Source organism: Anoplolepis gracilipes, chromosome 3, assembly GCF_047496725.1.
Source record: "Anoplolepis gracilipes chromosome 3, ASM4749672v1, whole genome shotgun sequence".
NCBI lineage: Eukaryota > Metazoa > Arthropoda > Insecta > Hymenoptera > Formicidae > Anoplolepis > Anoplolepis gracilipes.
In genome coordinates, this window is record NC_132972.1 from 1,268,707 (window position 1) to 1,290,000 (window position 21,294).

Here is a 21,294-nt window from a genome sequence, read left to right on the forward strand (position 1 = left end):
ATTATCAGCTTATTGCCGTAGGGTCCTCCTATGTTTCCTCTCGAATATTTTGCTCCTTGTCGCCATATTCCACCTTTTCTCGCAATTTTCACTATAAACAAATCACTGAATCTTTATAATTTTGATTTATTATAAAATTTAATATTTTCGAGAGAAACTTATTAAATAATTTTAACAGGTAAGACTCGATCAAAGTGTGCTAATAATTTCTCATACATTATTTACTCGCGTAAAATCGTCAGCGAAAGGGAAATTGTTAATTACTTATAATTAACATTTGGAAAAATACTTCTTGCTAGCAAGCTAACTGTTGAGCGTGTATCTACAGCAAAGTCCGATGGAATGACTGCTTTAATCTCGTAGTTAACTCGGTTTCATCGCAGTTGCAATGCGGCTGACAAGTCATTGTATTGTGTGGCTCGCAACGCCAAATAACGTTACAGAGTCTCATCCGGATCGTTAAACGAGGGTAATTACATCCGTATATCAACGAGATCTGTTGAACGTTCTCTCTCGACTATCTATGCTGCCTACGTGAATATGAACCGTAATCTGTCACAAGACATTTTGCCGCTAAAGCTTCATTAAATCTTGGATATAAATAACAGTATTTCCGTCCAATTGTATTGAATGTCGAATATATTTAAACTTTTACATTCGATTATTATTATAATTTTATTATAGACTAATTATCAACAAATAAAATTAGCGATTGAGTATAAAAACGTTTACAAAGTTAGTTTTAATTTTCAATATATTGAGTGAATAGGGTAAACTAGGGTATGATGACCATAGGCTGTAATTTTTTCAATAATCGCTACATAGTGCGCTTTTTTAGTCATTATCAAAAATAATCGATATTTACAGTAGTTTATGTGCATACATTGTTCGAAATAACGATATTGTCAATCTTATATCATATTTTTACTTTTCACTACCTGCAAAGTTTTTCATTCGTCCATTAAAAACTGTTATCACGTCTAATAAATTACAGTTAAGCTATCGTAATCGACGTTAAACATATTATAAAGATATGTAAATTGTTATGACCTATAATTTTTATTTTCGTTTTCGCTATTTTTTTTATAAATATTATGGCCATCTTTCCGTCACTGTGGTCATTTTTTTCTTAAAAGTTGATGGGTAAGATGGCCAATGCTTATGTTGTACTATTGTATTTTGGTAATAAAAAATTTCAATTAAATAGTTTCCTTTTAATTTCGATAATATTACGTGATTTAAGCTTCAGTGAAGATAATATGTCAAACACTATTAAAAAATAAAAGTATGTTTTTCGCATTTAAAAAAACTATGGCCATCTTAGCCGAGTTTACCCTATTGCTCGAGAGTAAAACGATCGATTTTCCAAAAATATCAAGACAACGCGTTGAAACGTATTGCGTGCTGAAGAATCGTAAAGTATGAAGATGCAAGCGGCGACCGAGTGGCACGCGCGCGCGCGTTACGTTTCTCCATAAGCGATTTCCGTACGGCGTGTACGGTCGGACGGTATAATTTCCGGTGCACTCGCACGTGAATGCGAGCGTGTAATGCAACGCGCAGGCTGCGTCTCTCCGTCTTTCTCCGCGATAATCGCGAAACTACGGAGAGTCCGGCTCGTGGGCGAACGAATCACTCGTACATGCGGCAGCCTTTGTCCCGCTATACGTTGTACATACGTGATAACGGCGTACGATATGCACGTGAGGGCATACGTATCAGTGGGATGCGCTTGCCATACAACACACAGATATATACGTACATGCTTGCATCACAACGCAGATGCACAAAGTGTTCGGAACGATAACGGGTAAAGTCGTGCGAGAGATGGAAACACGCGTCTCACAAACGGATAATGCACCCTATAAAAGGATTATTCGCTTGCTGCGACGATCCGCTTGTAAATACGAATCGATTTCACGGAGATGATATAAGAGGAAGGAAGTTTGGCGAGAAAATGTTTTGATTAAATTTGAGAGATAAACTAATGGTTTGCATTACGTTATCTCGGTTTGTGTTTTACGGTATACGTTAACGCGACGTTATCGCCAAGATTCACAATTTCGTTTACCATATCTGTTCTAATTGTCTTAAAGTTTGCGTACAATTGCTGTTTTAATGCTTGCAGACTCGCTGACCGAGATAGTCACAGCATAGGTACATTTCTCCGAGTATAATGAAGCGTAAAAATACGTATGTAAGTTAAACATATTTGTTATCCCTTATCACTTGAATGTAACCGGTGCGTTGCGATAATTATTTTCAACGTAAGATCAAAAATTATACGACGAAAATTTTACATATACATACCGATCATTGCGCGAAATAAATATTTGATCAAACGAAATAGACAATGGATGCGCTTGTGACGATTTTATTAAATCTTATGTATCCGATTAATGCTAATATTTAAATAAAACGGTAACGAACCTTTCGAATGAAATATCGTTGCAAATACTTTTCAATTTTTTGCGATGACGTGCAATCAGTCGAGATCGTCGTCAGAGTACAACTTTAATCGCATTATCTCTATCACTGGAAAAGCAGGTTGAAAAAGTTTTTGAGATCTTATCCGACGGGCGGCTTTCGCTAATTAAGGCAACTCGCTACTGCGTTTGCCGTCCTGTACACGTGATTCGAATACGCGCAGCGAAAGATACAGATGTATCAAAAGAAATATATTCACCAATAATTAGGATAATTAATGAGACCACTAAGATTTTTTTTGTAAGATTACTTGGATAATATTTAACCGATGATTGACTTGAAATATTTTTTTTTTTTTTTTTATTATAATGGTAACGTAGAATCACAAATAAAAATTAAAAAAAAAAACACTTGATTATTTTGTAATTATTACTTTCTCGCAAATTATTTTCTGATCATCCAAACATTTATCATATTGATATCATATCGATAGATACTTCTTGGGAGTTTAAAAATTCTCATTGTCAATGATTCGTCGACAAAGGGAGCAGATCTTTATCTGTACCTACATATGTCACTCGTAATAATTTCTTGTAAGTTTACGAAAAAAAAAAGAATAGAGAGAAAGATAAGAAAGAGAGCTCTAAATTCTGTATCTGTGGCGATGAATAAAATAGGTCTCCAATTAGAGCCGACCTTGTTTCATTACTAGCAAAGCTGTAGCAAATGCAGAAATGGCGTTGTGGCATCGGGAAATTGTCGGCACTCGATCCCTTTCGACGTAAACGAAGATATAGTGAGGCGTGCAATGATCAAGTATATCTCCGGAAAGATTAACGACTCGGCGGGTCGCGTAGAAGCGCCGGGAACCGAGATCGACGGCTTAAGAGAGCAAGGAAGGCCAATTACGGGCCGCCTCTCGATTCGTCTCGCCTCTCGATTTCAACTCGATTCCTGATTTAATCTGAACCCGAAAGGCCAAATCTTGCGGCCAGGTCTCGCCATCCCACACTTAACAAAGACGGAAAAAGGATAGCTCGAGTTGGATGAACCCTAAGTGTCCGATGCTTTAAAAAAAGAGATGGCGAATAATTTATAAGTAATAATATAACCGCGGAGAGAAAAGGCAAGTAACTTTTGAACAAATAAATCGAATGTCATTGCTTCGAAAGACAATTTCGCTTTGTAATAATTATGCTCGACAATTAATGATTCTTGTCAGTGCGTTTTTCAAAAATGTATTGTATAACTGAATTAATTCCGTATATCATGCAAATGACGAAAAAATATATCGCTAATGTAATACCTTCAAGTTTCCTAAGCCTATAGTTATTATAAGTAGATGAAAGTTTGAACTTGTTATATAAGCGGATAGTCTTATTACTTATAATATTATAACTAATAACATAGTAATACTCTGCAGTAGCGAGACATTCTCGCTCTATTGTTGAGCTAATGCCTCTTGTGATATCGCACAATAGCTAGTAGATGTTAAATACACTGCACTTGAATAAATTAAGAATAAAGATAAAATTAGATTATTACATGAAACAGTTTAGTACAAGATATGATAATTACCCTTAATTTGTCAGGAATTACAGGTTCTAAAACGAGAGATTATTTTTTCTTCATAAAAAAATACAATGTAAAGAAAGAAAATAAATTTTCTTTATACAAGTAAAATATTAGTATAATGTTTTATATTTTTTAATCCTATTTCCAATGTATTTATGAGATAGATTAAAAGAAGTAACTTTTCCTAGATTCATCGTGAAAATAAGCTGGATAAAAGTTAAGATTAATTTTTTCGACGACACTACCTTGAAATTGCATTGAGATTTGATTATCCGCGAATTATTCTTATTTGCTATTTACAATTATTCGGCTATCAATCAGCTATCATATGTTCTCTATCAGGTGTTTCAGTCAAATGTATTCGTAATAATAAATTAAAAGTATTCATCGGCGACTTCCATCTCTCATGATTCGTTGGATGTTTATCTTTTCTGAGCCTCGTCATATTCTCATCGTCATTCGTCTGTTGATTTTCTGATCTGATCCCTCTCTCCTGAATAGAACTCTCGCTCGAAAGACTCCAAATTCGCAATCCTATCTGCCGTGAAAAAAACGAACAAAGTACAGGAAAAAAAAACTGCGGAAAAAAAACACGGGACGCTTTCGTTGCATTGATCGTACTCACGTATTCTACGAACACCTAGCTCTTGACATTAGCATATAAAATAGAAAATATTTTATCGCGCTTGTCTGAGAGATTTCCCTCGCCACCGGTTTCAGTATCATATGGCATTGAAAAATATTTATTGGTTCTTAACGATCATTAAGAAGCATCGAACACGGATGGCCGTACTTATGGTTTTCCGTTGGAATGGAGGACGCTTTTCCTACAAAGTATTCTTCCCTATCTCTAACTAATCTTTGACTGTGACTCTTTCCTTCGTTAATTCTCGTTATCGACAGTTCGTATCTTCCTGCGACTCTCTCGAATCATTTCTCAGTCGAGCCCTTCATAATTACTTGAAATAATACAATGCTGTCACTCGCGTTCTCGAGATGTTTCCGAAATGAATCGACGTGAACGATAGGAAGAGCCTATTTTGCATGTCCGCGGGATGTGTTTTCGCGCGCGGAAACGCGACTTGCTCTCGTCTGGCCGGTCGTTGGCGTGTCGCCAACGCATCGCGCGGTGCATTTTCAGGATCCTAACATAAAGCCGAAGATTTATGGCGCCGGTGTGCCGGTGCCTCTCGGCCAAATATATGATTTTCGGCCATGGCACGACTGGCTTCAGGATCCCGGCACGTCACAGGCGATGAGATAAGAGCCTGGCGATCGTCCGTAAAACTCTGAGTTGCGATTAAATCGATTTTTTCCTTCTTTTCGATTTACCTCAACAGTTTTCCCACCTCCCCCTGTTTCCCGATGCGCTCGTTGCTCGTTCATATTCTGCATGTGCTTGTCACGCAAACGTAAGTGAATTTGAAAAACAGATTTTTATCGAATTTTTAGTAAAAGCAAATCGAGACTAACAATTTGTTAAAAATTGAAGGGTTCAGCGGAAGAGCCAAGTTCATTTTTCGTCTTTTCGAGATAACACTGCGATTGTATTGTAGCTTTGATAAAATAGTCTTAGATTATTCTATTATAAAGATAAAGAACCTGCGAGGGAAAAAGCAGTGAAAAAAATGTGCGAGAGATGGGAGGAATGTTTAATATTTTTCATGCAGGGAAATTTTTGATTTTTTATAAAAATATACATTAAGTTATTAATGAAATTACATACCAGGTTAGGTACTGTAATCAAAATTATTTTAAGTGCTCCAGAACGACATAACATTATTATCAGGACTTAAAAAAACTTTAAAAATACTCTTACTGTAAAATTGACTTGGTACGTTTTTCTCCTGGAAACTTTAATTATATTTGATTTAGTATTAGATAAGATTGATTTTTGTTTTAAAATAGAAATAATTCAATACAGATGTTGTACTAAGCGTAAAGATATTAGTATCGATTAATCGACAATATCGGCATAACGCAATTTGATTTCGACGTCTCGCATTGGAATTTCAACGTTATTTAGTCTCGAAACTGACATAACTTTGCGAAAGTACCGAGTAGATGGAGATACGAGGCGGAAAGGAATTGCCAAACGACCGCGGCTAACGTTGTCGATAACAATATCGCTTGGAAACTCGACTCCGACGTGCCTTTGCTTCAGGCTTGCCGAAAAGTTTGCCTCAATTAGTCGGAGTTTCTGCCGAGCTCGAAACGTATAATTATTATTTACGAGTATCATAATTTTTCTATGGTGCAAATATTGGACTTAAATATTGTCGTCGAAACGTGACTGGCACCATTTTTTTTGTTCCCTTTCTCCCTCGTTCTTTCTTCTCTTTTTTTTGTCTTCTTCACTTTTTCGCATTGGGATTATGCGGTTTTCTCATTATGCCCCGCGATGTGTAGGAACGGCCATAATCGGTCTTCACGAGCTATTTTAAAGTTCATTAAAAGCGCCATAATAAAAGAGTCCCGGCTGGCTGATTCTCAGATAACTTCTGATTCGCTTCTAGCGAATAAAACCTTCTCTCTTCTTTTTCGCAGCTTCTTTTCTATTCCTACATTCCCGATATTTCTCTTTCTCTGTTTGAAACTTTTTTAAATAAATTTTCGATCTTTTACAGTTACGGAGAGGAAATTTAAATTATTTGATTTTTAGTTTCGCCAAGTTCGTCATGTGTGAGTGTGATTTGATTTACTATAAATTTAAAACATATAAATAATAAATATAACAAAAAAGAAAAATAGAGAGAAAGTATTTTGAGAAAATATCAATTTATTAGACTTTACTAAAAAATATTTCTACGTCACGTTTTAATTAAATTATATCACTCAGATACATATTTCTTATTTATTCTATAATTTTATCGGTGATATAATATCGTATGCTATTGTAAAATGAAATTGAGACAAACTTTATCAAAGGCAGATTATCTATTTCGATGCGTGTATCGAACGTACGAGCGAAACGGCTTTTATAGTCCGTAACTTCATTAAACTTTTACGATTTAAGTTTTCGTCAACATTGGGAACCGAAAAACTCTCCTGATCTATCGAAACGATACGAATTTACAATGTTGAACAAAAACATTTCATTCTGAAGAGCTGAATTACAATGCAAGAGAATCAAGGACTGCGTGAAATGTTAGCTAATTAATTTCGGAAATTGTTCAGGAGAGAGAAATGTGTGAAAATTCCTTTGCCTTTATGTGAAAATATTTTCTATTTTCACGACTGTAAAGAATACATTCCCATGAATTTAATTTTGAATATATTTTTTGTTATACAATAAAAAAATATGTATACATTGATCTCTTTTTAAAAGAAAGACCGCAATAGTTCTCGATAAGAAATTTTTAATATATTATCATATATTGAATAATATAATATCATTATTCTTGGCACGATTATTTTTATAGCGATTTCTACATTTTATTGAACGTGATTATTGGCATTGTTTATTTTGGAATCACCGCGCAACTATTGCAGTGAATTATGTATAAGAAAACTGATTTGTTTTGTTGAATTATTTTATTAATCATTTTAAAATGCACAGAATTAATAAAATTAATTAATTTAAATTATATTTTAAAATGTTTAAAAATCTTTTTTTAGTTTGAAATTTTTTTAGAAAAATTTGAATCAAATGTTAAAACAATTATATTCAATGGACAATATTATTTATTGTCAGACTATAGTATTCGAATAAAAACAGCGGAAGAAATATTTTTCGAGCTTTGTTATAATTTCGTTTTATCTACGGTGTAATTTATCGAGTTTATAGAACGAATACATTCGCCTGCAAATTCAAAGGTTAAAGAATCGACGTTACATTTGACGTTTATGCTCCGTCAATCTTTGCGTAGCTTCTCTCCGCACGATTCTTTCATGGCTTTTCCATAATTTACTTCGATGAGACTGAAAAGAAGAGAGAGACAAGCGGCCGTAGCAATCCCACCCATATCGCGTACGTACAGCTTATAGAGTTCAGAATTTACGACGAGAGCTCTTGCATAGTAAGGAGAGACCTTCGGCAATCGACAGAAACTTCTATGGTGAAAAAAGCGCGAAACACCGATTCTTTTGATTGAGACACCTTGTCTTCTCTTCAGTTAATTTTACGGACATGTATTACTTTATCCCACTAATCGAAATTCAAGTTTTTTTCATTATCATGATTTGCACTTTATCACTCTGTTATGTTGTATAAATGATTTAACCTATTGAATAGTAACTTATTTAAATAAAAAAAATATTCTAAAAATATATATGTTAACTTTGCGATACATTTTTATAAGAAATACATCATTTTTTTCATTTTAATTATATATAGAGAGCGATTTATTTATTTTATTTATAGAGAAAGAGATTCTTGCAATTAGTATATTTATAAAGAAAAAATAAATTTTATAAATTTATTCTGTTGTATAATATTTTTCTTTTTAATATCAACATATTATTATTAAGATAAAATCATTGAAAATGTTTATATTATTCTTTATATATATTTACAAATATTTCAAACTAGATGTTTTCATGTGATCCATTTTTCACTATTTCTGTTTATACAAGTTACGAGAACATTTGTTATCTTGCTTTACAAATGCTTTCGAATGAATTTTTATAAAGAGAAAAAGAAATACTATTATATATATATATATATATATATTTATCTGAATTGTAGATAGTATATATCAAATAGTATTTCTCTCTTCGAAAAATTTTACATCTGTGTAAAGTACAAAATTGAATGTCGCGATGATGAAAGTTCAATATGCGTTCTGTCATCTTTGAAAGAATTTTCAATTAACGTCTTCCAGAATATCAACGAAGTAAAAAAATAAAAGTTATTGTAATTCAATACACAAACGCATACATGTAAACAAATAATATTTTGTCTTTTATTTTAAAATAAAACGATTTACAAAATAAATTATTGAAAAACATGTAAAATTTCAATTATCACTCAGAAGAATCACCTATCATCGTTTCTTATATATTTATTGCCATGATGCACAATAACTAAGAATGATATGAAAAATATAAAAACGATTTTATAATGGAACTTAAGAATACTCGTGAAAACGGGAATACGTATCGCTTTCTCTGTAAATTCCCAGAGCGTCTTCTACCTCGGCGCGTAAAGAGAAAATGCAGAGACATTTCGAAAAAGGAACGTCGGGTTTTGCGGCAACTTATCGGAAACGATGCTTGTGATGTACATTCGCGAGTCTTTCTTCGCTTAGTGAAAATTCCTGTCTCTCGCGTGTCTACGCGTCAAATGATTCTCGGATCGTCTTCGAAAAGTGCACATTGTTCCTATTTCATCGATATTACGTATCGATCTTTTCCCAGGATTATGTCACAGAAACCTTCGGTACTTACAAAATGCACGATAGGCGGTGTAGGTGAAATATCAACGTGTCGCGTTTGTTTTATTTTGTTATTAATTCATAACAGATAGACATACATATATGCGATGCATGTCAGTTTCATGCAATAAATGAGAAATCTTTCTCTCTCTCTCTCTCTCTCTCTCTCTATTTCTCTCTGACACGTTTGTCAGTCTTTGTCCACTCATCGAGCGGATTTACATAGGATCTGGGATGCAGAATAGACCCGAAGTTTTACGATTCGTCCTGCAGAAAGCCGCGCGCGGCACAATGGTAAAGAGAGGCCTTTCTACCTTCACAGGATATTGCACATCTCCATGACGAATAACAAAGTATAGTATAAATACGCTAATTTGTATTGCTGAAATTATATCCCAACGCTTTAGAATCTCAAAGGAATTAGCTTGTATTGTGTACGTTTATATAATACTTATCTCACGTTATATTTCATGTCATCGATGTCGTGTCACGATCCGTCTGTCACCGATAGATCATTTTTGCACGATGTTTAAATGTTAAATGTAGGCCAATGCAGAGAATATAATCGTCGCGAAATTCGTAGCGCGAAATCCGGCTTTCGAGTGCAATTTATTTTTAGGATAGCGAAAGAAAAAAAAAAAAAAAAGAGAAAAAACAGTGACATGGTATCTTTCTTGTATCTTTAGAATACGACATGGCGGGAGTTGAAAAAATTCTGTTCCCTCTGCACGCGTTCGTCTCTCGTTTCGTGAGTCCTACAACGAGAACGAATAAATCCACAGATCTTGGACCCTCTTCGACGGCTTACCGCAGCGGGAGAATTTATGTAGTCGATCTTTTAGGCGTGTGCCTTCCGTCTGGGAATTTGTCAGAAAGGAGCCGCAAGTCCGGGGGCAGTTAAAAAAAAAAAAAAAAAAAAAAAAAAAATAATATTCGGAAGCGAAGCTTACTCGTACGTGAGAGAAGACTGATGGGAGAGGGCGGGGAGGGGAAAGAGACAGGCTGAAGGTCGAAAAACTCACGTGCATTTATAAATATTGCCATTGTACAGGCGCCAAGGGCTATATTTTTCATCCGTTGTTTGCTTTCACGACAGCGCCTCTGGGACGGCACGAGCGACCGTATATATTTTCGAGTCCGATGCGATTTGATGGTGTTTTTGTGACCTAACTTTACTTATACGAAAGAAGAGTTGACTTTGGACACATTTTTCACTCTGCACAGCGGACATCGCCTTTTCCCAATTTGCGGAAATTAACGTGCGTGAGTGAATGTGCTAAAAAAAAAGCACTTGAGTTTTAGATTGAAGTGAAATTCTCACCATATTCGCCTCTCGCACGTTATACGATTTAAATTTTGATATAATATTGATTAAATTAATAATTTAATAAAATTATAATTATTATAATGTAATTATAATTTTACAATATTAAATATAATTTTAATTGTAATATTTAATATGGTATAATTATATATTTTATTAATTATAATTATACAATATTAAGAATTTCTTGAGTTTCTCTTCAAGAAGACAGTACGAAATTAAATTCATCACTACTTTCGTTATTAAAAAATCGTACACCATATCAATTTACTTAATGAAATCATAAACTAAATTCTTCAAGATACGCAGAATTATGGAAGGTTTGACGCGTTTTTTTTCGGGTTATGTTACTTTCGCGACATTACCACGAGGTTGCCGTTATCCATGGTCGTTCATGATCTCATTTTTTGAGCCTGCAGAAAACGTCTTTCCTTTTCGTATTTCGCGGTCAGCGAGGGTCGTGGCGAACACGGAGCCATTTCGATGATTCACGATCATAACTAACTTTACTACCACGACGGCATTGAGAAGGGTTCGCATAAACGGTGAGATCTTCGGAGCCGAGGTAGCGACGAATAACAGGAAACTAGCGGAGGAGGCTACGACACGAATAACGATTTTAGTCGAGTTCTTACAGAAGGAGATCTCTACATTTCCGTCATTTTATTCCGATTTTCTTCCGAATCTCAGGTCGTTTCTCGAATTGTTATCGAGACTTTATCGATATCGGATTTACATTTCTCTAAAAATATACAAATGCAAAGATACGCTACAAGATAGATGGACATGATTTACCTGAGATTTTATTTTTTATCTTAGCATCTTTTTTCAACAAAATTATACAAGGTTTTTAATAATCCTTTAAAGGGATCCAAAATTATCGACAGAACATGAATTACAGATTTTGGAAATCTCTTTTTTGGCTACAAGGATTGATAAATCTTTCTTCACAATTAAAGTACTTGTACTTGTAAAAACAACACCGGGGGAGCTGATAATTTCATATAAAAATGATAAAAAAATTAAAAGATGACAGTTACGTCGTAACAATATTTATTTAATATAAAAAGTTCTACGGTATGTTCGTGCAAGAGATATAGCGTCCACGTTTGGAATAACACAACAGAATGTTAGTAAACTTTTAGAAATGACTTTAGAAGTCTAGTAAAAAAAATTTTCAAAATCTGTAAAAAATTACTCTCGTGCATCTGTGAGTGTGCGAGATTGAAACACAAACTCACGTCAGACGTCATTTCTAAAAGTTCATAAATATTCCTTCGTGCAATTCCTAGCAGAAACCTATCTTATTTTGTGTGTATAAATTGCAAAACTTTTATATTAAGCAAATATATTGTCATATTAGGTTAAATTTTGATCGATAATATAGAACAGTTTTTGAATCCCCTTAATAGTATAATATATAATAATAATATTTACATATTTAAAATAATAAAATTGTTCGATCATTACCAAATAATCGTCGTGTGACGCATCTCATATCATTAATCGCATAGTTCGACAAATGATTTTTTCATTCAGCCCTGTCGTATCGGACAAATGTCCAATAAATTTTGGCAGAACAGGTTCGTGCGGATTCACGCTTCAAATACAGCCGCGGAGAGAAATCGCCATTTAGAACGCAAAAAGTTCCGCTCGCGGCATCGGCAGGGCTACTTATAAACCGGGCTATCGAATTGGATAGCCGATGGTCGCTTAATGGCCGGTTATGCACAAGTGGAGGACAGATCGCTCTTCTGCGCATGGACACACGGGACGGAGATGGGGTCGCGTGCGCCAACTGAAATTCACGTCCTGTCGTAAATCATGTCGCGTCGGTTTCTCATGCACGAGCGGTTGTCACGACTCGACGACGACGACGACGACGACGACGACGATGACAACGACGACGACGACCATGACGACGAGACTGGTCGAGATGACGATTTTTGATTGCGCCAAGAACGCCCACGCGTGTGCGTGGCCTGTTTACACGAGCATAAAGCACGCATAACGCTTGTTCCATATGCGCGAGACAACCAAATGATACTTGGCTATCTTAACTCTGGCCGCGTTAATATTATCTTCTCCCGAGAAATTTGATCACTCTTGCGATAAATTTATTAAACGATGCTAATAATATCAAAAAATAAGATATTTTTTCTAAGAAACTTATCTTTTTATGTATATGTTTTATACGTTTGCAAATGCAATTATCGTTCATTTCTTGAAAAAGTAACAAAATAAAAAATACACTATAAAGGGTATATCGATGGATATTCCGCAGTATCATTTGTTATACATGCATTCAAAGAATAAATTAAAATATTTATATAATTTAAAGTTCTCGAATGTGTTTAATTAGAGTTTTCAGACCAGTGGAATATTTTTACATGTTAAGAATTAAATTGTTTAAAAAATACAATTTCATTTGTACGTGCAAATTATATATCATCACATAAGCGTTGACATAAAGTTAAGTAGTCTAAATTATATTTACGATCACATTCGGAAGAATGCATTAAGCTATTTATATCTCGTCGCTATTTATATTATTTTTTCTCTCTCTCTCTCTCTCTCTCTCTCTCTCTCTCTCTCTCTCTCTCTCTCTCTCTCTCTCTCTCTCTCTCTCTCTCTCTCTCTCTTTCTTGATATTTCTCAATTCACCGCGATCGAGAAGCACAAATTTCCCAATAAGTCTATCATGGCTGTTTACGAGCGCGATTGTCCCTCGTATACGAACCAGAACGTTTATTTTATCCGCGAGTTACGCAGGCTCCGTCATCTACAGCGTTCAACGCGAATGGGAAAACTATGAAAAAAAGGATTATCGCCTGTCGACGATAAAAGTCGAAGATTACGACTGAATAAAATAAATTGTCTTGTATGATGGTTTTTCGCGAGGTGACAAATACTCCTCCACGCATGTTTTCCGTCCATTCGCGACGCGAGTTTTACGAGACGTAAACGAGGCATAATTCACCATTATCATTGTTTAAACGACGGTGTTGGTAACACAATAATTTAAACAATAATTTATCCTGGGAATCACGTCTCTTGCATGCGATATCATTCGTCTACGCAGTTCGTTATTTCTTTATTCTTTTTTTTACATGATAGCAAATATACTTTGCGATACATCGATATTTACATCCAACGAAACTATTGTACTACTGCTTGAATGTTTTATTAATGCTTGTTTATTTTTGTTAAATAAATGTTATTTACGAAGCTAGACTTTCGACGTATTGTAGTTGTAAAATGAAACGCATATTCCTTTCGTCTTTTATCAACCGTAGATTGGCAACAGTCGGGAGTAAAATGAGCTCTCAAATAAATATTATGCATATAAAATAACGCAGAGGAAAATGCGTTTAAATTTGTAGTTTAGAGAGAAAACGTTTTCAGACAGACATAACATTTTTCATCTATTGTATACATTACATCAGGAGCTTAATTGCAGCTTTCCGAATTATTTTTACGGATATTTTTATGGTAACTCGAGGAACATGCATGCATATTATGAAAAATAAATTTTTTCTCCTTAAATAAGCTATATTTTGTTTCATATTTCAACGGCAAATCTATCGTCATATTTTATTATTTACGTTTTATTTATACCTACTAGCATTATCGTCCATTTCTATTCGCGTTCAAAAAAATTATAAACTTTAAAACATCTTCAAATCATGTTATGTTATAAATATTTTATTGCCCTGCTAAATTCGTCGAAAGCAGTTACAGAGAGGAATTAAACATCACATATTCTACACATTTTATTTAGTATCTTCAAAAAATATCGACAAAATCTTATTACTAAAAAGACTATCTTAATAACTTGACGAAGAACATATATAATTTGTGTGAATTAATATCGTCGTCAGAAGATTGAATAAAGAGATAGATCCTGATCCTAATACAAATGAAGTATACAAAGCAAATAATATACGTATCATTACATGCAGCATGAATATTTTATTCATTTCGCGCTTGAAGTGTTAAACATGATGCGGGTACGTGTTGATTGATCATTTTGTGATTTTCCCGTCGACGAAATATTCAGTTTCGATGCGTTGCTGATACGGTACCGGCGTCAAAAGCAACGGACTCGTGTATCGATCTAAATTACAAAATCGACTTTACGGACAATCGATAGGTTTGTCGCTGTACTCGGAGTATTGACGAGTGATCACGCGCGTTCATCCTAATATCAGATTTAACGTCGACATGGGGGAAGACAAACAGCGCTCGTATTGGATGATGAAACGTGGAACGCGACAAACATATGCCCCCGAAATACCGCTGTAATAACGGGATGTAAATTTACCAAGATAGACGAACGTGGATAGAACGTGGCGTACCACATTGCATCGTGAAAATTCGACGCAGTTTGTTTCGAATGCGTTTTTAAGCGAGCACATTCACATATATCGAGCGAAATATTTCACTCTCCGATTTCATAAATCATGGAAATTATGAATAAAAATGGAGTGAGAAAGTTGACAGAAATGACGTTTTTGTACATTATGTTTTTATATACTGGAGAATAAGATTTCATTTTGCATCTGTTTTATATTCCATCCTTTTATATATCATACGATATAAAGAGAATTGTAATTCTTTGTAGCATTTTTTTGCTTTATATAGATACCAATTTTGTCTGTTAATAATAACTTGAATTTAAAATATTCATTGCAACTTGTATTATGTATATTTCATGAAATATCAATTAGGGATATTACTCTAAAATTCAGTTGCATTTTAATGCATACATATTAACTGTAATATGTTAAAATTAAGTATTTTTAAGCAAAATTTTTGTAAACAGTGTCTGCAAAATACTTATTAAAATATTTTCGTGTTTTGCGACTCACCTGCTACTTGCTGTTATGTACATACATAGGGCAAAAAATCTTATATTAAAACAATCCTTAGTTTGCCCAACATGTGTATATATTCCATCACGCGTTAAGAAAAAGAGAAACTGAGCAGATGTACTCATCCAAAAAGATCATGCAGCTCGCTTCATGTGAGCAGTCTCCAGCTGTCAGATTCGCGCAAACTGACACCTCAACAATTATTTATAAAGCTACAAAGTATTTTATAATCTCGTAAGAGTCGGTGAGTTTGCGCTAACGAAACGAAAAACATGTCATTAACGATCACAACAGCATAAACGCTATCCTCGACGAATGATAGCGCGAATTCTGCGGCTACCTCTCGGAACTACTGTTAACAATTATTCTCTCTTACTTGTATATAAATATGGTGTCGCTTTGTTTTTACGAGCGGTACAGCCGGTTCGAGCTTTATTCACGTTTAACGCGCGATCCCAACATCCGACCGGCCATTTATTCCGCCTTTCTTGTGATAGATTGTGCAATGATACAGTCGGAGGGACGACGCGTTAAAACACAGAGAAAAACACGAATAAGTCGCATTCACTTAAACGTTCTCCATGTAATCGAGATTCCACGCAAGAATTAAATTACGTTAATATTTGTTTTTCTTTATTTACCGAGGTGCTTGAATTACTTTTTCAGAATCCAGATGGCATATCTTTTTCAGGTCGAACTTTCGAAGAATCTATGTAATTATTGTAATGCATATTATTTATTATATAAAATGCCTCTTACTAATTTTCTTTTTAAGCGTGAGGTGGTCTTTACCTTTCATGTTAGATATTGATTATTTATAATTTGAATTTTGTGTAATTAGGTGTATAATTTGCAAAGTTAATGCGCACGTATTAGTAGATCAATGACTCCGCGATAATAATTCACTTAATATATTTTTTGAACAACAACTTAACAAGCATGAATAAAATTAAGGAAGATAGGGTTATTTTGTGAAGAAAAATTAATCTATTAACCAAGGGGCGTGCTATTCGTGAAAAAAAAAAAATCCTCCCCGGCGGGGAATCGAACCCCGGTCTCCCGCGTGACAGGCGGGGATACTGACCACTATACTACCGAGGACTTGTTGTCCTCAGCTGTTCGTTATTGTTGACTTATCACTGGAGGAAAAGAGACTTTTAATACATATATGCATATAACGATGCACAGTTATATATTTAAGAAATTTACGGAAAAATACGGAATTTATTTCTCCAAATTTTCATTTCGAAGACTTGTTACATATTAATTTCAAGGAAAACGAAATTTTTTTTATTTGACATTAAAAACGTTAATATTATGTTAGAATATAATCTGTTTATATTTTAATAATAATACAGAAATTAGGTGCAATAATTATTAATAGTGAAAACTAAAAATATCAAAATAAAACAAAGTTACCGCGCTCTGTGTGAAGACTACTAATAAGAACGAACAAGTCAACAAGTCCTCGGTAGTATAGTGGTCAGTATCCCCGCCTGTCACGCGGGAGACCGGGGTTCGATTCCCCGCCGGGGAGACATAATTTTTTTTTTTTTCCCGACAATTTTCACCAACGATGTATACATTCGCAATCGTGTTCGTATAAAGTTCGTGGTCGTATCAAATTTATACGAAAGAAAACACTTTTAAACGGAATATGAGATCCTGCTCATCGGTATAATTAATTTTACATTCTACCTTACACCGACAAATACGTCGAGATCACGTTTCGTGTTACGTTTCATAACAAGTATTTTTAATGTCATGTCGCGAAATCAGAAAGAACGAGGGAGATCTATATCGTAAAGGGTGATATTTATTCTTCCGGTTGATTTATCCGCGTTATTTAAAAAATTCACCAATCCCAATTCGATGCGTCCGCTTTGAAATTCAGGCGTCGCGGCCTGTGCTCCCCGGATTACCGTATACAACTCAAAAACCGAATTTATTGACTGGCGGGACCGATAAATTGTTTCAGGGTCCGTGCCGGACGTTATTGAGCTATTAAATCGTGATTACCCGCGTGTTATTGGGTGCGGTGACACGGAGACGGAACATTCTTCTTTGCTTCCATCTCCCTTGCTTCCTACAATTGCCTTCCTCCCTCACGACTGCATCAATCTCGCCCTGTCCTAAGCATTGCAAGTCCGAATGTGCGTTTCTTTTTGCTCTCGTATTTTTTCTTTGTTTTTTTTCTCATTGTGATTGGTACAAACGGCGGTGTAGGAACCTGTTCTTTTTTTTTTTTTTTTTTTTTTCACAAAACCGCACCTGTGTCGTCCACAGGGAGTCTCGACAGGAAATAAAGGCGTGAAAGAAAGTCTGAAAGTCTTGGAATCTTTTTGCACTTATCTACCAAGATTTACACACTGTATAAGATTATCTGCTTTAAATGAACAATATGTATTGTGTCAGTTCTTACTTGTTTCATTCGATTATCATAAACAGTGTCTCTTTTCTTATGTAATAATGGTGTACATAGTGTATAAACATTTGCTTACAAGTTAAATATTACATTGTGAGCTACATTAGCGTAAGAATAACTAATGGTTTTAACATATTTGGAAGAGAGGTCATGAAGTTAAATATATAATATAAATTAAGATTGAAAGTTTTATTTAATACGTGATTATTTATATATAAGTAAAGATTATTTCTCTCTTTTAGAATTGAGAAAGAATAGTCAGCCTCTCTTTCTCAACAAAAATAGTCTTATTAATAAAATTTAGTATTAATAAAATTTGTTATTGTTCGCGATAGATTTAGTTACAGCTCTTTAAACGTCACTTTTTATAGTGTTACAGTTTGAAATAATAAAATATACATGTGAATGAAGGAAAAATTATAGAATGTCAAACACTCGTAAAAACTTGATTTATAGTTATAGACCTGTCGCTATATTATTACGCATCTAAATTAATCTTATATGAAGAAAACGATATCAACATTGCGCAATCATATTATGAAAATAAAAATGCTAAATCATATTTGATAGCTAGATACATTTTTTAATGTGTTTTTAATTCTTATTTAATCTTTATTTATTTTTTATTTAAATGATATTAAACGAGTCGTTTTGATCGATAAAATAACACTTTTTTATTTGCTTATTTTATCCTATAAACTTTTTATAAAGGTTGATAGATTACAAAAATATTACAAAAAACTTGTTTTATAGATATATTTTTTTTCGCGGATATGATTTACATTGTTTATAACTAAAATTGCGCAAAAAAGGAAAAGAGTCTTCTCTACGATGTTAGCGAACATTCAAGGAGGCCCCATGGCGCGATGGAAAATTCGTGCTTGGCGTGCGTGCCGACGATAGTTAACGGCCATAATTGCGGTCTACATATGCATGCTGGATGCGCCGCTGCCAGGACTGACTGTTCCATATTCAACGGTTAAGTGTGATGTACGAGTTTTGAGTGTCGCGGCATATCAAATAGCTGTAATCGCATGTGAGGTATCCTCTCCCCTTTGTCCCCTTTCAATACCTTGGACACTCTTGCTTTCGCGATAAATTTCGCACCATTAGCTGAGCAGGCACATTCCAATCACGTGTTACTGATACAAATCAATCCTAAGTTGAATGATTCAATTGGATAGGGTATCTATCAGTCTCATCTCGATCTCAAGTTAAATGATTCGATTGTTTATGCGAAACTGTTTGAATTGAAAGTAAAAAATTTTGTTATTTGTTGTTAGGATATCTTCAGTTTATTTTTCGTAGATATAACAATTTTTATTTTGTAACATTTGCAGGCAATTTTTTTAAATATTTTTATTTGTGATGTTTTTTTTGTAATTTATTTTTTTAGAGAAAAAAGAGAGAAAACGAGATAGAAAGAGAGAAAGAGGGAGATATATTTTCATCATTAATCATATATTATTTAAAGTTCCTACGAACGATGTATTTCGTGCAAGTGCATGTCAGAAAATATCAAAACTGTTTTCTTCGATAGTCTCTTAAAAGCATGCTATATACACATATGTACATACACACATGTGAGAGAATTTTGTTTCTCGTCGAGAAGAATTTTATTTTGTTCCATTTTTCTTATATTTTTTATTATCCTATATTTGAAAATAAATGTATAGTCTAGTATAAATTTTATATATGTAATCAATTTTTTAGATGCGCTGATAAACGCGGCTTATGAATATCACAATATTTTTGCATATTGTTGAAAGTTTAAAATTAAATATTTTACACAAAATTTATGAGGATTATAAAAGGAAAAATTAGAAAATAATCTCACAAAATTCTTATTAAATAATATCACTTTTAATTTATTTCAAATATTTAATTTGAAATATTTAGCATGCGATAAGTCTTTATAGATCGCCAAAAAAGCTTAAAACGAATCTTACTCGGGCCACCATGAATCTTCGCAATCACTGTTATCACATTGCGAACGTCGGCCTGCGTGTCGATTGTGGATAATAACGAGTGTTGTCGCGGATCATCTAACACGCGTCTAACGACTCCCCTGATAGGCGCCGAAAGAGGCGGGAGAAGTCACGATGTCGGGGAGGATATAATTACATGTAAGAATTCTCTATTGGGGGAACTTCTCGAGACGATGAGACATCGTCTCAAACTGGGAAGGTCCGCGGTCGTATATTTGTCCGTAATAAGCCGTAATCGAGAGTAAATTTAAGGTCATCTGACAGGCGCCGTTTTTAGAGATATGCCGCCGTTGCACGCGATGACTGCTTGTAGAAATCCATCGGCGCTTTAAAAAGCCGCAAGGTTTCCAGACACCTGTGTGGTGAATCCGCCTCAATTCGCTTCCAGCAACGATGTCGTCCAATAAATTTTGCAGGTCCAGTTTTACTCAAACGCGAACAAAGCAGAATATGATGAAGTGTCAGATTGACTTCGATGTATATATCATAATAACAAAATTAATTAAAAACATTTATGTTATTTATTATCATATTAAATGTAAAATTTATTTAATTGTTAATCTGGCTTTGCATCAGTTAAAACAAAATTTTCTGTTTCTGTACATAAATAGATTATGAAACATTACACAAGATAAAATTAATTATAAAAATAAATTATTTATATATTATACGCAATTAATAAAATTACTAAAGCGATTGTTATTAAACAAAATAAATAGATAAAATCTACATTAAAATTCTATCTTTTTTTAATTCATATTTATAATGTGCTTTAATGCACATTGAAAAAAATCTACAAAAAAATGTTTGGCCTAATTCTAGTTCATCTATTTTGGCTTTATTTTAGTCCATCTATTTTAAGGCAACATCTCTATCTGCAATCTATAATTTACGATCCATATCTGCAACATCTAGGAATACCTCAAAATATTTACCGTTCACCGACCGATGTACAACAGCAGAGTGATGATATTGAAGCTGAGTCGATCTGTAACATATAAATAGAAAATCTAAATTGTAGTAACGCTTAAAATAATTAGTATTTAAAAAAATTATTTTATGCATCGAATTTTCTATTCTACGTATATAATAATAAGTAGATATAGAATGGAATAATTTTATAAAGTCTGTAAAAATTAATTTTTTTAAATAGAACTTTTACAGAATTTATATAAAAATACTTCTTTCCAATGTTCTCTTGCTTAAATTATTTAAATAAATAAACCGACTTAATTCACACACGTGGTTTATAACAACTAATACAAAATAATAAATTCTCTAGGATTGCTTCGCCAGTGCCCAATGG

The 21,294-nt window shown here is 34.0% G+C and overlaps 2 protein-coding genes and 2 non-coding genes across 8 annotated transcripts in view; 2 read left to right on the forward strand and 2 right to left on the reverse strand.

Annotated features, from left to right (window-relative positions):
- The window catches only part of LOC140664113 (glutamate receptor ionotropic, kainate 5-like), a 274,048-nt gene that overhangs the window by 154,525 nt on the left and 98,229 nt on the right, over window positions 1–21,294 (reverse strand). Inside the window, exon 3 of the mRNA XM_072888878.1 lies at window positions 20,924–20,976. Coding sequence (XP_072744979.1) covers window positions 20,924–20,976 — 53 coding nt within the window. The remainder of the gene's footprint in view (window positions 1–20,923; window positions 20,977–21,294) is intronic.
- LOC140664117 (mannosyl-oligosaccharide alpha-1,2-mannosidase IA-like) overlaps window positions 1–21,294 on the forward strand; it is a 228,238-nt gene that overhangs the window by 115,877 nt on the left and 91,067 nt on the right. The window contains exon 3 of one of the 5 annotated variants that reach the window (XM_072888892.1): window positions 2,129–2,772. The exons of the other annotated variants lie outside the window; for them this stretch is intronic. Coding sequence (XP_072744993.1) covers window positions 2,129–2,137 — 9 coding nt within the window. The 3' untranslated portion in view covers window positions 2,138–2,772. Of the gene's footprint in view, window positions 1–2,128; window positions 2,773–21,294 lie in introns of those variants that run through there. 5 annotated transcript variants of the gene reach the window in all.
- On the reverse strand, window positions 16,605–16,676 carry Trnad-guc (transfer RNA aspartic acid (anticodon GUC)). Its single transcript has one exon. It is a non-coding gene; the product is annotated as a tRNA-Asp (tRNA).
- On the forward strand, window positions 17,041–17,112 carry Trnad-guc (transfer RNA aspartic acid (anticodon GUC)). The gene has a single exon. It is a non-coding gene; the product is annotated as a tRNA-Asp (tRNA).